Below are 16,681 nucleotides of genomic sequence, written 5' to 3' on the forward strand. Positions count from 1 at the left end.
CTAAAATCCTGTAACCAAACTAAAGTGAGTTTGACTTTTAATGAATCACAGAGACCACACCACGTAGAGTAGTCTCACAAAGTAAACTTTATTTGCAGCAACTAAGGAGATCATGGGTAATAACTTCTGAAGCTGTGACTCCCTAAGCAAAGATGAATGGATTCCTTTTATTTGGGGTTAGGATGAATATTTAGATAAGGAGGGCCTTGTCATCACATGTTAGAGGTGGGCATAAGATTGTGCATGCACCTTAAGGATCCACGCCTATACATGCAGTGTATATTATGTAAATGAGGCTTGTGCTCCTCCTTGAGTGGAGATTTTAGTATTATCATGTTTGTTTGTTTATTTATTTTTTTTAATTTTACTTTTTATTTTTTAAAATTTCATTCAAATTAGCATATAGTGCAACAATGATTTCAAGAGTAGATTCCTTAGTGCCCCTTACCCATTTAGCCCATCCCCCTTCCCACAACCCCTCCAGTAACCCTCAGTTTGTTCTCCATATTTATGAGTCTCTTCTGTTTTGTCCCCTCCCTGTTTTTATATTATTTTTGTTTCCCTTCCCTTATGTTCGTCTGTTTTGTCTCTTAAAGTCCTCATATGAGTGAAGTCATACGATTTTTGTCTTTCTCTGATTGACTAATTTCACTTAGCACAATACCCTCCAATTCCATCCATGTAGTTGCAGATGGCAAGATTTCATTCTTTTTGATTGCTGAGTAATACCCCATTGTATATATATACCACATCTTCTTTATCCATTCATCCATTGATGGACATTTGGGCCCTTTCCATACTTTGGCTATTGTTGATAGTGCTGCTATAAACATGGGGTTGCATGTGTCCCTTCGAAACAACACACCTGTATCCCGTGGATAAATGCCTAGTAGTGCAATTGCTGGGTCGTAGGGTAGTTCTATTTTTAGTCTTTTGAGGAACCTCCATACTGTTTTCCAGACTGGCTGCACCAGCTGGCATTCCCACCAACAATGCAAAAGAGATCCTCTTTTTCCGCATCCTTGCCAACATCTGTTGTTGCCTGAGTTGTTAATGTTAGCCATTCTGACAGGTGTAAGGTAGTATCTCATGGTGGTTTTGATTTGTATTTCCCTGATGATGAGTGATGTTAAGCATTTTTTTCATGTGTCAGTTGGCCATCTGCATGTCTTCTTTGGAGAAGTGTCTATTCATGTCTTTTGCCCATTTCTTCACTGGATTATTTGTTTTTTGGGTGTTGAGTTTAGTAAGTTCTTTATAGATTTTGGATACTAACCCTTTATCTGATATGTCATTTGCAAATATCTTCTCCCATTATGTCGGCTTGCCTTTAGTTTTGCTGATTGTTTCCTGTTTATTTATTTTTTGAGAGAGAGAGACACAGAGTGCGAGCTGGGGAGGGGCAGAGAGAGAGAGGGAGATAGAGAATCTGAAGCAGGCTCCAGGCTCTGCACTGTCAGCACAGAGCTTCACGTGGGGCTCGAACTTATGAACTGTGAGGTCATGATTTGAGCCAACATCAGACGCTTAACCACCTGAGCCATCCAGGTGCCCCAAGATTTTAGTATTATAGTGAGGTGAAGGTAACAGTTGGTCACCCCATGGTCCATCTGCACAGGTGTGAGTCAGGATTGTGTTCAGACTGGTCTGGGTGATCTGGGCCTGCTGCAACTCTTTGTCCAGGAAGTTGTTATTGCTTGAGGGTTAGTTTTTGTTCCCACCACAGGGATGTTATGCCCCTTGGGGTCTTTTGCCTGAATTAAAGATAAGCTGGAAAGAAGAACTTAAGGAAAAATGTGGGACAAAGGTTGGTGAGTACAAGCAGGTAGGCAGTAAAAGTCGGGTCTTCGGGTCTGGCTCTGACAATCCCTTTATAATTGCTACCACTTTATAGTTACACCCATTCCTCTCCGCTAACAGCCCCCCATCCTTAGCTGCAGGCAACCACTAATCTGTTCTCCATCTCTATGATTTTGTCACTTCAAAAAATGTTATGTAAATGGAATCATACAGTAAGTAGCCATTTGGTACTGGCTTTTTTCATTCAGAATAAATCCCTGGAGATTCATCTAATTCATCTAGGTTGTTTCGTATGTCAGTAGTTTGTTCATTTTTATTGCTGAGTAATAATCCATAGTGGGGATGTACACCATGGCTTGCTTATCCTGGCACTGGTTGAAAGACATTTGCATTATTTCCAATTTGGGGCTATTCCAAATAAAGCTGCTATGAATTATTTTATAATATGGCTCAGATAAATCAGACTCTTTCTGAGCTTGGGGGTAGTAACTACCTCACAGAATGGCTCTGAAGAATCAATGAGGAAATATATGCAAAGGAACTGGTACCAGGTTTGGTATTATTTAGGTGTTCTTTAATTTCTTACATCAATGTTTCATTGTTTTCATCATACAGAATCTGCACATTTTATGTTATATTTATACCTAAGTATTTTGTGTTTTTAGTGCTACTACAAGTGGTATTGTTTAAAAATTTTTAGTTTCTAATTGTTTGATAGTATATAAAAATACAATTGATTTTTGTCTAGTTACTTATATCCTGTTACTTCGTTAAACCTGGAAACTCACCCCCAATGGGATTTGTTTGGTTGGTTGGTTGTTTTTTTTTGTTTGTTTTGTTTTTTAAAATTTATTTTTGAGAGAGAGAGAGAGAGTGCAAGCAAGGGAGGGGCAGAGAGAGGGGGACAGGAGATCCGAAGCAGGCTCTGTGCTGGCAGTAGCGAGCCCAATATGGGGCTCAAACCCTCGAACTGTGAGATCATGACCTGAGCCGAAGTTGGACTTTCAACCAACTAAGCCACCCAGGAGCCCCTGTTTCTTCTTTTTTACTACCAACCCCCCAGTACAATTGCCATTATTTACTTGTAAGAGTCCCAAGTTAGTTGCTGTTTGTGTTTTGTCCAAAGTTTTTAGTTGTAAGAGACGAGGGAGAGAGGCTGTAATGGGATTACTGCATCTTGCTTACCACTGGAATTCATTATTCATTCTGATGCTCAAATTATCCTGGATTTGACCAGTGGGAACCTGCTCATGTCCTTTTGTATCCTTTTGACATATGCCATCATTTTTTGAAATTTTCCTTAGTTTTAAGCACATCGTACCTTCCCCATCCCAGCTCTGGAATCAGCCATTTCTCCAAGAAACCTTTATTCTTTTAGTGGAGAATGGTGTTTAGAAACCAGGATTTGGACACTGGGTTTGTTCGTTGCTGTTGGAATAATTGCTGCTCCCAGGCTCCCTCAGGAACAAAGCTAGGGTGTATGTATGTATGCATGCATGCGTATATGTATGACTCCCTCATGAACAGAGCTAGGGTGTATGTATGTGTATATGTAAGCATGCATGTATATACCCCGAAAGTTAGTAAAGGAAACCTCAACTAAAATTGGAGTTGGAAAGGCCAGTAGGGGGAGCTCTCACCCAACCACTTGTGGCCAGTTACCCCAAACTGGAGGACAAGTATCTTCCATCTCCCATAGGGAAGGTGTTACTACTTCACTACCTGGGCAAAAGGAAAGGAGATAATTCTGGCCCAGCAACAAACCCAGCCAATGGGAAGTGCTGTGGCTCAGCCAATGAGAAGCGATCATCTTGAACTCTTACTTTCCTCCCAGGAACTCTCACCTTTCTTTTGCTAATGACTTCCTTGCCCCACCTCTTCTCTGTGAAACCCTTCCATTTTGCATAACTCTTCAAAGCATCTCTGTTTGCTAGAGGAGGTACTGCATGATTTATGAATTGTTTGATAAAGCCAATTAGATCTTCAAATTTACTCAGTTGAATTTTTGTGTTTTTACCAGTGTGTATATCTCTGTTTCTGCATCTGTCTCTCTCTCTCTGTAGAAATCCATGAGTTCACACCAACAACTTTACCTCAAGTTTAACGCCAGGGGGTTTATTCCAGTTTTCTCCCTTTCCATACACTTAATTCCCTTCTTCAACAGAGAGAAACTTGGCTCTCAAGGTCTTCTTTGACCTATCCTCTTACAAGTAGCTAGTCTTCTGTAGTTGCTTCCATTCCCCCAACCCTGCCCAAGGCTTCAGTGCTACTTGCTATCCCACCACAGCCTCCCCTCACCCCCCAGGCAGATGCCCACCATGGCTGGCCCCACCTATGGCTTCTAGACAATCATTTAGGAATGGAGAGAAAAGGGGAACATTATTATTTTTAACTTAAAGAAAAATTGTGGTATAATCTACAAAACAAAATTTACCATTTTAACTATCTTTAAGTGTATAGTTCAGTGGCATTAAGTACATTCACATTGTCATGTAGCCATCACTACCATCTGTCTTCAGCAAATTTTCATCTTCCCCAGCTGAAATTCTATACCCATTAAATAATAACTCCCCATTCACCCCTCCTAGCCCCCGAGACCACCATTCTATTTTCTGTCTCTGTGAATTTGACTGTTGTAGGAACCTCATATAAATGAAATCCTACAATATTTGTCCTTTTGTGTCTGGCTTCTTAGCATAATGTTTTCAAGGTTCATCAAAGTTATAGCATGTATCAGAATTTCCTTCCTTTTTTAAAAAAAAAATTTTTTTTTTAACGTTTTATTTATTTTTGAGACCGAGACAGAGCATGAATGGGGGAGGGGCAGAGAGAGAGGGAGACACAGAATCGGAAGCAGGCTCCAGTCTCTGAGCCATCAGCCCAGAGCCGGACTCGGGGCTCGAACTCACGGACTGCGAGATCGTGACCTGAGCTGAAGTCGGCCGCTTAACCGACTGAGCCACCCAGGCGCCCCAGAATTTCCTTCCTTTTTAAGGAATATTCCATTATATGTATGTTGTGCATTTTGGTATTCATTTGTCAACGGACATTGGGTTTTTCTACCTTTTCACTATTGTAAATAATGCTGCCATGAACATTGGTATGCAGATATCTTTTTGAGTTTCTGCTGTTAATTCCTCTGAGTATATACCCAGAAGTAGAATTGTTGAATCATGGTAATGCTATGGTTAATTTTGAGCAGCTGCCGTACTGTTTTCCACAGTGGCTCTACCGTTGTACATTCCCACCATCAGTGCACTTTGGTTCTAGTTTTTCCCCATCCTTGCCAACAGTTGTTATTTTGCATTATTTTCTTAATGTGAGGTGTTAAATAGAAATTTTTAAGGTAAGTTACAAGTAGACAGGACATTCATATTTTCAAAAGATTTAGTAATCTAATCATTTCATTTACACTCACCACACACTACATACATCATTTCAGAAGGCCAACTGTGATCATGGTGAAGAGAAAGCAGGTTCAGCTAATGAGGTGGTTTGGATAAAAGGCCCCCAGGATGTTCCTGTGTGTGTGTGTGTGTGTGTGTTTTATTTTTTATTATGAAGTCTAGGAAGCTTGCCCTAATCTCTCTACTGACTTTATTAATTTCTTTTTGATAACCTTTTTTATCAAATGTGTTTGATCTTCGGGTAAAGATCTTTTGATGTTTTGATGAACTGGAGGTAACTGGTCTAGGGTGCTTAATCTGGCTGGATTATGTTTGCAGTTAACTCAGTTATTAGTAATTATTGTTTGTGATAAACCAATGTAAATTGAGAAACCTGGATACTTTATAATCCTTTCCCTATCTTCTCCTTTCATTTATTTTTATTCAATTGCAACCCTCCCAGTTTCTAGTTTTCACTGAACCTGTTTATAGTGTGGTGCTTTACTAGGAGCTGTGTTGTACTGCATTGATTTTGTTTTATTACTTAAAAATTGATATATTCACAGGTGCCTGGCTGGCTCAGTCAGTAGAGCATGCGACTCTTGATCTTGGGGCCATGAGTTCCAGCCCCATATTGGGGCTAGAGTTTACTTAATAAAAAAATTTGAGGGGGGGAAGCCTGGGTGTCTCAGTTAAGCATCAGATTCTTGGTTTCAGCTCAGGTCATGATCTTACAGTTCATGGGTTCAAGCCTCACACTGGGCTCTGCGCGGACAGCATGGAGCCTGCTTGGGATTCTTTCTCCTTCTCTCTCTGTCTCTGTCTCTGTCTCTCTCTCTCAAAATAAATAAATTAAAAAATTTTTAAATTGATGCATTCATTTTAATAGGTGAGATATATATATACACCCAGTATAAAATTCAAGTCACCAAAGAATAATTGTTATACTTCTTTTTCTCATTCTTTCCCATCCACTTTTAATTATTGTTGTTAGTTCCCTTTATATCTTTAAATATGCTTATACATCTGTTTCGTGGTTTATCAGGTTTAAAAGGCGTCTTAAGATTTACAGCTATAGGGAGGCCTGGCTGGCTCAGTCGGTGCACTCTTGATCTCGAGGTTGTAGGTTTGAGCCTCATGTTGGCATATAGAGATTACTTAAAATCTTAAAAAACAGAGATTTACATCTGTAAAAGTAGAAGAAACCCATGTACTTAACCCTTCCACTCTCTGTGTATCTCCATACCTGTTAGCTCTGCTATTTCTTGGTTCCATTTTAATTGTTCATTGACAACTCCTTCACTTGCTTTATGCAATCCTGACCTCTGCAAGGCTAGCGTCCTTTTTTGATGTTTCTGAAATTATCTTCAATTCTGAGGTGGGTTTTTTTAAAAAACAAAACAAAACAACACTTCTTTCCTGACCTTTGCCAATGCCATCTCCTCCAGTAGCTTCATCATCTCTTTGAACTCTCTGCACCTTTGCTTTAAACTCTTGTTTTTAAAATGTATTAAGCCCTTTGAGTTCTTTGTTGTTCATGATTATCATCTGTTTCATGTTAATTTTTTTTCTGATGCATGCCTTTTATCTGCCATTTGTTTTTCTTGCTCCCTGCCTCCTTCTCCCACTTTTCTGTAATATATAGGTCTGGTGTTATTTATTTATTTTAATTATAAATCCCCTTTAAATGAAGTGAGTTCTTTCTGAACCAGCCATTTGCTGGAGGTAAGCGTGGAGAAGGGACTGAAGTAGAATTCCAGACTGGCAGAAAGTGTCTTAGGGTCATTAGCAAAGCTCCTTCTGACAGGTTTTGTGTGAGTGAATGGGTTTAGTTCTTTCCTCTTCCGGCAGATAGAGCTTGGCAGCTGCAGGGCTGCAAAATGGCCTGTGTGCATTTCCCTGTCAGCCCACATGCCCTGCTCTCCTTGCCACATGCCAGTGGCACCAGGGAAGCTCGCAGAGCTCAGCCCTCACCATACCAGCGTTCTACAGAAGATGCTGTTGGGTCTGTCTTCAAGTGTTCTGACCTTTTTGGGAGAATTTGGAACTCTGCCAGCTCTCCCAGGGGCCTGCAGCCCCAGGCATTTTCTGTTGGCTCTAACCCCCTGACTTGCCATTTTTGCACAGGCCAACAAGATAGCTTTCTACTCTAAGCAGCTTCGCTGAGGGTTTTCTCTGGCCATGGGTTGCTCGGTCCAGAAAAGCTAGCGAGTGAATGCCACCAGGGTAGCCCTTAACCAATGGGACAGCTCTGAAGCATGCTCTGTGCAGTTTTACTAAGGTCCTGGCACATTGGAGCCCTATTTGTCTACAAGAGTGACCTGTTCATTAGTGTGGCCCTCTCAAAAATTAAAAAAAAAAATTTTTTTTAAGTTTGTTTGTTTAAGTAATCTCTACACCCAGTGTGGGGCTCAAACTCACCACCCTGAGATCAAGAGTCCCATACTTTTCCCACTGAGCCAGCCAGGCACCCCAAAATTCTTTCTTTTTTAAAAAAATATTTTTTCTTTTATTTTTAAGTAATCTCTACAGCCAACAATGGGGCTTGAACTCCGAGATTAAGAGTTGCAGACTCCACCCACTGAGCCAGTCAGACACCTCTTCAAAAAGTTTTTAAATATATGAAGAAGATAAGATGATTTTTCTCCTTAGCCACGTTAACAGATTATGGATTCTCTATTGACCATCTTTGCATTTCTGAATGATGTTATTTTTAGTAATCTCTACACCCAATCTGGGGCTTGAACTCATGACCTTGAGATCAAGAGTTGCCTGTTCTACTGACAGAGCCAGCCAGGCACCCAAACTAATTCAAAATTTTTCAAAACTATCAAAACAAGCCAGCAGGCTAGTTATGGCCTGTGGACCACAATTTTGCAACCACTGGTTATATAGTCAAAGGACTTTAGGCCTGAAAGAGGCCGTATAGATCCTATATTAGGGGTTGCAAATAGGTAACGTGCCTGGCAGTTAACACGATTTTGTGAGGTGAGGACTTTGGTGAATTAGAGAGCCCATTCCCCAACTAAAGATAACCAAGTTAAGTTTTAATGATATTTTAACCAGAATACCATGTGAGTCAAATAAAGCAGTCTGCAAGCCCAATTTGGCCCATGGGTGGCTGGTTTGTGACCTCTGCCTGCTCAGCCTTACTTCCTGCCAGGACTCTGGGGCATCTCACATTCCAGCTACATCTCATGCTCCCTGATCAGGCCCTGCCCTTTCTTCAATTTATCTTTATAGCTTTATTGTAGTCCAGCTTTCTCTTATGGCTTTCTCTTATGGTTTCCATTTCCACCATATTGTGAACTCCTTGTGAACAGAGACCATGTCTTATTCACCTTTTCACGCTTTGTATGTAGTTGGAGCTCTATAAATGTTTGTTGCATAATTATTACAATTAGCAAAACAAGGACCTTAAAAAGAAATTATTTGTAGAACTGACTCTAACTCAGTTTTTGAAAAAAATTTTTAAATGTTTATTTATTTTTGAGAGAGAGACAGAGTACAAATGGGAGAAGGGAAGAGAGAGACACAGAATCCAAAGCAGGCTCCAGGCTCTGAGCTGTCAGCACAGAACCCGACGTGGGGCTCAAACTCATGAGCTGTGAGATCATGACCTGAGCCAAAGTTGGACACTTAACCAATTGAGCCACCCAGGGGGCCCTCTGACTCAGTTTTAAAAGGAGGATGGGGTGCCTGGGTGGCTCAGTCTGTCAAGCGCCGGACTCTTGGTTTCGGCTCAGGTCACGATCTCATGGTTTGTGAGTTCAAGTGCCACATCAGGCTCTGTGCTGACAGTGCAGAACCTGCTTGGGATTCTCTCTCCCTTCTCTCTCTGCCCCTACCCCACTTGCATGTGTGTTCTCTCTCTCAAAATAAATAAACTTACAAAAAATTTTTTTAAATAAAAGGAGGAAAGTGAGGCCCAATGTGGTTAAGTGATTTACCCAAGATCACAGTAGAATAGGACCAATGCCCTTTCTGACATTCTATTCTGCAACAGTTCAATTATAAGATTAGAAACTTGGACAAAAATGACACTTTTTTTAATTTCTAGAGCTGACTTTAATGTCTGAGTCTCCAGCCTGCCTCCTTATAGACAACTTAATTTAGATGTCTTCAGGTAAATTGAGATCCAGTCCAGTAATTTTGAGGGAATGTAATTTCATGCTGATTGATTCATCTTAGGCCAGTTCAAGGTTCTCCAAACTTCCTGCTTCTTTCTCCCCAATACTGATCCAATTCCCAGGGAAATTATACAACCACTGCTGGCAAGAGGTGAAGTAGGGAATGTCTACTTTCAGGGTCTCATCAGGTTCTTGGTCCTACTTACCAGTATCCTCCAATGCCCCCTTTGTGAGTCTGTCCTCGCCACATCACTTGCCTGTCAGGCAGCTCCCAGGACCCATCAGATACCTCCCTGTCCAGAGCCACCTCCCACCATTTCTCTTGCCTTCCCCATCCCCAGTGGTTTGTTTGAGAAATCCCCTAAACTTTTGTATTTCCTTCCTTAAGACCAGGTCTGTGGAAGGGGAGGCAAAAGCCCCACACTGCTCTTCCCTCTTTTTGTCTGAAACTTTCACGTACTCTGTTTTCCCTGAGTACTTTGCATCTTTTCTCCAGGTAAGGGGGAAAAAAACCAATTTGATCTCTTCTCATCTTTGTAAGTGGTTAGTGGCTCACCCTAGGAGTGGTGACCTTTGAATTGAGTAATTCAGAGCTTGGGTCTTATTCACCATCAGACTGTCTTCACCATGTTGTGTCCTTCCATTTGGCAGTCAGTGGGTAGAGGGTTGGCAGATAGGTGTAGCTGGTTAGGAATGGCAAATCATGCAGTACTTGAAGTCATCAGGGTTTTTTGTTCGTTTTGTTTCAAGTTTATGTATTTATTGAGAGAGAGAGAGAGAGGACAGGGAAGGGGCAGAGAGAGAGGGATAGAGAGAATCCCAAGCAGGCTCCATGCTGTCAGTGTGAAGCTCGACACTGGACTTAAACCCATGAACTGCAAGATCATGACCTGAGCCGAAATCAAGAGTCAGACGCTTAACTGCCACGCAGCACCCAGAGTCGTCGTTTTTTATTGAAGATTCTTGTATGAGAGCAAATTGGGATGATCAACTGCCATCTTTAATCTAGTAGATGGCAGTACTTTAGATCCTATATTCTTCTCTACCTTTGGAAGGACCTCAGAGTCATTGAGTTCTAGCCACCAAATTCCTTTCAACATTTTAACCTCATTTAGCCAAGGACTTCTGATTTTTTTTCTTTTTAATGTTTATTTATTTTTGAGAGAGAAAGAGACAGAGTGTGAGTGGGGGAGGGGCAGAGAGAGAGAAGGAGACACAGAATCTGAAGCAGGCTCCAGGCTCTGAGCTGTCAGCACAGAGCCCGATGTGGGGCTCGAACTCATGAAACATGAGATCATGACCTGAACTGGTCAGACGTTTAACCGACTGAGCCACCTAGGCGTCTCTGGAGGACTTCTGATTTTCTGAGTGTTCCTGATTTGCTGATTTAACAAGATTTGTAGGACAGTGCCATACAACAACACTTCAGGGTCTGCCAAGTTCTAAGCCTCGGAGTGCCCCCTAGGCTGAGGTGTTGGGTGCTCCTCCTCCCAGCCCAGAAACCTCCTACTTCCTTTAAGATGGCCCCATGATTGGCAGTCAGTTAGCTACTTGGAGCCTCAGTCTTATGTAGGGACTGGGTAGGAGGCCCCTCACCTTGTGGTTGTTGTGAGGATAAATAAGATAATGCCTGTTGGTGCTCAATAAATATTAGACTCCCAGATTCCAATTCCTTCCCACTGCCTTCTCTTCCAGAACCCTCCATTGTGACGTAAGGAGATTCTGAGAATGAGATTTTCTCAGAACTCAAGGCTTTCAGAAGCTGTTGGTAGGGTATGAGGAGTGGAGAGGAGCTTCTACCTTGCCACTGCAGGAAGCTATTTGTTTCTAATATAAGTGGATTCTTTGGGAAGGATTTGTGGTCCTACCCTTGAAAGGCAAAGGGGCTCGTTATGCCATTTGCCAGCTCAAGAACCATGAGGAGATATAGAGTGTCTTATTCATGGCAGATCCTGAAGAAGGAACTGGTGAGGAGTGTCAGGGGTCCTGGGAGGGGAGAGTGGGAGGTTGCACAGACAGGTATTTTGAGGAAGGGAGAGGCAGGTGTAGGAGGGGGCCCACCCTGCACCTTTTGGGGTTACAGCGTGGCACAAAGGGTAGACTTCCATGTTAGGCTTCAGAAAGACTGAATCCTGACCCCTTCCTTTCCTCTTGACAATGGGCTTACCACAGGCTACACTCCAAGCCCCTAAGAACGGCTCTGTATCCACCTTTCCTGCTATTGTGAAATCCAGAGAGAATAAGGCCTGGCAGCAGGACAGAGTGATAGGTTAAATTTATGGACCCTGGAGCCAGACTGCTGGGTTCAAATCCCTATCACCTGTTAGTCCTATGACTAATATTAGTATTAGGCAAGTTACTTGATTTGCTGTGCCTGTTTTTGCCTCTGTAAAGGTGATGATAGTATCTACTGAATTGATTTATTGTTGAGGGCTAAATGAGCCAATACATATAGAGGGCTTAGAATAGTGCCTGACAATGGAAAATTGGTATGTGATGAGTATTAATTTTATTTATAAAAACTTTCTCCATATTTCCTGCAGATATGTATTTTTCAAAGAAAACATTACAGTTACAGGTGAACCTTCTTACCATCCCATTCTGTTCCTCCTCACTGGTGACCACTTTCCTGAGGATGTGTACCCTTCCTATCTAGATTTAAAAATTTTATTACATTTGTATGTATTTGTAAGCAACATAGCATGTAGCACATTTTTTTAAGTGGTATCAAAAATGGCATCATTTTTCAACCTTTTTTTCACTCAAAATTTTGTGTGAGCTTTACCCACATAGACATACATGTACAAACAACTCTAGTGCTATGTTCACTCCTCTTACTGTCTTATAATGTGTTGATACATTCAGTTGTTTTCAGCTTTTCCCATGGGAAATGCCTTCCATTCCCCAAATCTGGTAAGCATAAAATGGTATCGTTGTCACTTTAACTTACTTTCTGTTATCTCTAGTAATGTTCCTCCCCTCCCCTTCCCACCCCCTTCCTTTCCTCCCCCCATTCCTTCCTTCCTTCCTTCCTTCCTTCCTTCCTTCCTTCCTTTTCTTTCTTTCTAATTTAAGGTTTTATTTTTAAGTACTCTCTACACTCAACATAGGGCTCAAACTCACAACCCTGAGATCAAGATTTGCATGCTCCACTGACTGAGCCAGTCAGGTGCCCCCAGAATCTTTCCTTCTTTCCTTTTTTTTTTTTTTTTAAATTTTTAAGTGTATTTATTTTGAGGTGGGGGGCAGGGAGAGAAGGAGACAGAGAAACCCAATGTGGGGCTCGAACTTACAAATGGTGAGATCATGACCTGAGCTGAAGTCAGATGCTTAACCAGCTGAGCCATTCAGGCACCCCTTTCCTTCCCTCCCTCCCTTCCTTGCTTCCTTCCTTGCTTCTTTCCTTCCTTCCTCTCTTTCCCTCCCTCTCTCTCTCTCCTTCCCTCCCTCCCTTACTTCTTTCCTCCCTCCCTTCCTTCCTTCCTTCCTTCCATGTATATTTTTAAAAGTTTATTTATTTTTAGAGAGAGAGAGAGAGTGAGCAAGCGTGAGAGGGGCAGAGAGAGAGGGAGAGAGAATCCCAAGCAAGCTTCACACTTTGAGCGTGGAGCCCAATGTGGGGCTCAATCTCATGAACCTGAGCCAAAATCAAGAGTTGGATGCTTAACTGATTGAGCCATCCAGGCACCCGTTTCTTACCGCCCCCCCCCCCACAGCCCTCCTTCCCTTCTTCCCTCCTTTCTTTCTTTCTTCTTCTTCATCTTCTTTTTTTTAAATTTTTATCTAAGTAATCTCCACACCCAATGTGGGGCTCAAATTCACAGTCTTGAGATTAAGACTAGCATGCTGCTCTGACTGAACCTGCCAGGTGCCCCTCTTTTTTAAAAAAAAAAATTTTTTTAATGTATATTTATTTTTGTATATATATATTTTTTAATGTATATATATTTTAATGTATATTTATATACATTATTTTATAATGTATATATATTTTATATATATAACGTATATATATATACATATATATGTATATATATTTTATTTTATATTATATAAATATAATAATGTATATTTATTTATATATATTTATATAACGTATATATATATTTAAATATATTTATTTATGTATATTTAAAGAGAGAGAGAGAGAGACAGAGCATGAAGCAGGGGAGGGGGAGAGAGAGAGGGAGACAGAATCTAAAGCAGGCTCCAGGTCCCAAGCTGTCAGCACAGAGCCTGACGCAGGGCCCACAAGCAGCGAGATCATGACCTGAGCCGAAGTGAGATGCTTAACCAACTGAGCCACCCAGGCACCCCCGGGTGCCCCCTCTTTTCATTACTTACAGGTAATCTGAGTTTTCCTTTTGCATTACCTATTCATATCCTTTGTTCATTTTTCTTTTGGGTTATATGTATTTTTCCTTTGATTTATAGAATTCTTTAAAATTAAAAAACAGTTTGGGATAGTAATTTTTTGTAATAGCTATTCTTTGTAATTTTGGATAGTAATCCTTTGTTGATTATGTGCATGGCCAATATATTCCAGTCTTCAGTTTGTCTTTTCATTTTATTTATTATGTCCTTATTAACAGAAGTTAATAAAAGTTTTTAGCTTTTGAATTTGTTTAATTATAGAAATTTTCAAGCACAGAAGTTGCAGTATATGTAATGATCACCCCTTAGATATAACAGTCAGCATTTTACCACATTGACTGTACATATTTGTGTTTGTGTTTGTGCATAGGTGTGTGTTTGCTGAATCATTTGAGAGGAAGATGCATTTTTTATGACACTTCTTAAAAATAAAGACATAATTACAATGTCACTATAATATTAAGAAAATTAACACTAATTCCCTAATATCATCTAATCTCTCGTCATATTCAATTTCCTTATTTGTCCCTAAATAATGGCTTTTACAGCTTGTTATTATGAATCAGGGTCCAATCAAGGTTCATGCTTTACATTTATTTGTATGTCTCTTAAGAAACTGGATTAGTTGACTTGTAGATTGCCTCACATTCTGGATTTGTCTCTGTGGTGTTGAACTTGTTTCCCTATGCCCTGTATTTTTACTTGGCAGGCAGAGGGTGACTGCCCTTACTCCCAAATTCATACTGGGATAAAGAGTCTGATTTGTTCTCAGTTCCAATTCCAAATTCTCAGGTTCAAGGAATGTGTGGAATCGATGACCCAGCTTGGATGAGTGATTATATTAGTTTCCTATCACTTCTGTTAACTAAAATATCACACAATTTAGGGGTGCCTGGGCGTCTCCATCAGTTAAACGTCCAACTCTTGGTTTTGGGTCACATCATGATCTCGCGGTTTCATGAGTTTGAACCCTGAGTTGGGCTCTATACCAGCAGCACAAAGCCTGCTTGGGATTCTCTCTCTTTCCCTCTCTCTCTGCCCCTCCTCCACTTGGGCTGTCTTTGTCTTTTTCAAAATAAATAAATAAACTTAAAAAAAAACATATCGCACAGTTTAGTGGCTTAATACAGATTATATTATTTTACATTGGCTGGAAGTCTGGCATGGGTCTCCCTGGGCTAAAATCCATGTATCAACAGGGATGCATTCCTTTCTTGAGAGTCTAGGGAAGAATGCATTTCCTGGACTTTCTAGCTTCTAGAGACTACTTACATCCCTTGGCTCACGGCCCCCTTCCTCTGTCTTCAAAGCCAGCAGTGTTGCATCTGCTTGACTGTTCTTTCCTCAGATCCATCTAATTCCAAAATACAAGCTCTTTGCATCACTGTACCCTACTGTTATTTGTGCTGTTTTCTGGACCAAAGTGAAGGACTTGGTATATAACTAGAGCTGGGTTGGTGAATATTTTACATGACCAGCTCTTGGGGAGGGAGGTGCTCCCATTTGTAGTAGTTATCTGTTTCTGCGGCATAAATACTCCCCGCTGTGGTCATTTTTGGGCTACCAACATGATTTGAACAGGCTTGAAAACTTTCCGAAAACATAACCATGGCTCTGGCACACCACTCTTCCATCTCACCTTGTTAGCAATGTCCAGCGTGCTGGTGGCTTTTAAAAACAAATGGTTTCTACGATCTTGTTTGTTTTGTTTCCACAGGGGCTGTACCGGCTCACCAAGGATATCATTGTGATGATCCGAGTGTGTAAAATGTTCCGCCAAGGCCTTGGGGGATTTCGGGAATATCAGATCATTGAGACTCCTCACAGAAAGCACCCTATCTTTTCCTTCTGGGATGTAAGCAGCTGGCCTTGGCAGGATTATGAGGGCTTAAGGGGGGGGGGTCCAATAAATAGCACCCCACTTCCTAGTCCATATTCTGAACCAACAGGAGACAAAGGGAAAGACAGATAGGAGACCCATCTGTCACTTTTGTTAACAATGGGACTTCTATTGGAGAAGTGACTTATATCATCAAGTGAGAGGATGACCTAGAACTACATCCCCAAATTAGACAACCTTATGTGCCCAGAGACAGTGCTGGACCAAGGCAGGCCTCCACTGTGGACCAGGACTTCCTGCCCCACATTCACAACAGAGGAGGACAGAGCAGAATGTGGGCTCAGAGGGACAGAGAAGGAATGATCACACCCAGTTTTTCTTTCCAAAATTCACCAAGGAGTTTAAGTCGCTCCTTCTCAATGTGCAAGAAAGGGGCCGGTAGTGTTCTACCAGTGCAACTACCTCCATGTAGAAAGAAACATCCGGAGTGGGGAAGAAGCTATCTCCATATCAGTGGGAATCAAAGGAGCCAGAGAAATCCAGAAGTCTCATTAGAGTCCGGGTTTTCTGAATGCCTACCACTGTTCATCTTCTCTATCTTCTTTCCTGTCCCCCCCATTTAAAAGAGGGAACACATGCATGGCCCTGCTCACTCTGGAGACCATGCTGTCTAGATTTTCTAGAAGGTTGCAGTTTATGCCAGTGATAGCTCATGTGCCCTTTTTAGCTCAGAAAAGTTGATCACCTTCTGTTAACCTGTTCTGGATCCCCAAAGGTGTCTTCATTACCATCCAGGACTCCAAAGTTTTTCCCAATCCCTGGATGAACTCTGCCCATTTTCCTTTTGTGCCTAGAGTGACTAGATTCAGCCCTGCTTCCTAACTCCACCCAGTGATTCAGTCCAAGAATTTGCCCCAAATGGTTTCTGAAGGAGAGGGATATGGGCAGTGCTGATGAGTGAAAGAAAGGCAGTCTTAGATTGGTCTTGAAGGGGCCAGCAGGTATGTGGGGCTGAGTTTAAGATGTAGCAGGGAGTTGGGGCCTCTGGGTCTGCAGAAAGGAAGAGAATGCCGTATCTAAAGACATTCAAATTCATATATTAATTTTTTTTTAATATTTATTTTTGAGGGCGGGGAGGGGAGGGACAACCC

General features: G+C 41.4%; 1 protein-coding gene across 1 annotated transcript in view; it reads left to right on the plus strand.

The window, feature by feature from the left end:
• The first annotated feature begins 11,060 nt into the window (after positions 1-11,060).
• CNBD2 (cyclic nucleotide binding domain containing 2) overlaps positions 11,061-16,681 on the plus strand; it is a 50,781-nt gene continuing 45,160 nt past the window's right edge. Inside the window, exons 1-2 of the mRNA XM_060616798.3 lie at positions 11,061-11,283; positions 15,408-15,545. Coding sequence (XP_060472781.3) covers positions 11,209-11,283; positions 15,408-15,545 — 213 coding nt within the window. The 5' untranslated portion in view covers positions 11,061-11,208. The remainder of the gene's footprint in view (positions 11,284-15,407; positions 15,546-16,681) is intronic.

The sequence above is a fragment of the Panthera onca genome, chromosome A3 (genome assembly GCF_046562875.1).
Source record: "Panthera onca isolate mPanOnc1 chromosome A3, mPanOnc1 haplotype 2, whole genome shotgun sequence".
Taxonomy (NCBI): domain Eukaryota; kingdom Metazoa; phylum Chordata; class Mammalia; order Carnivora; family Felidae; genus Panthera; species Panthera onca.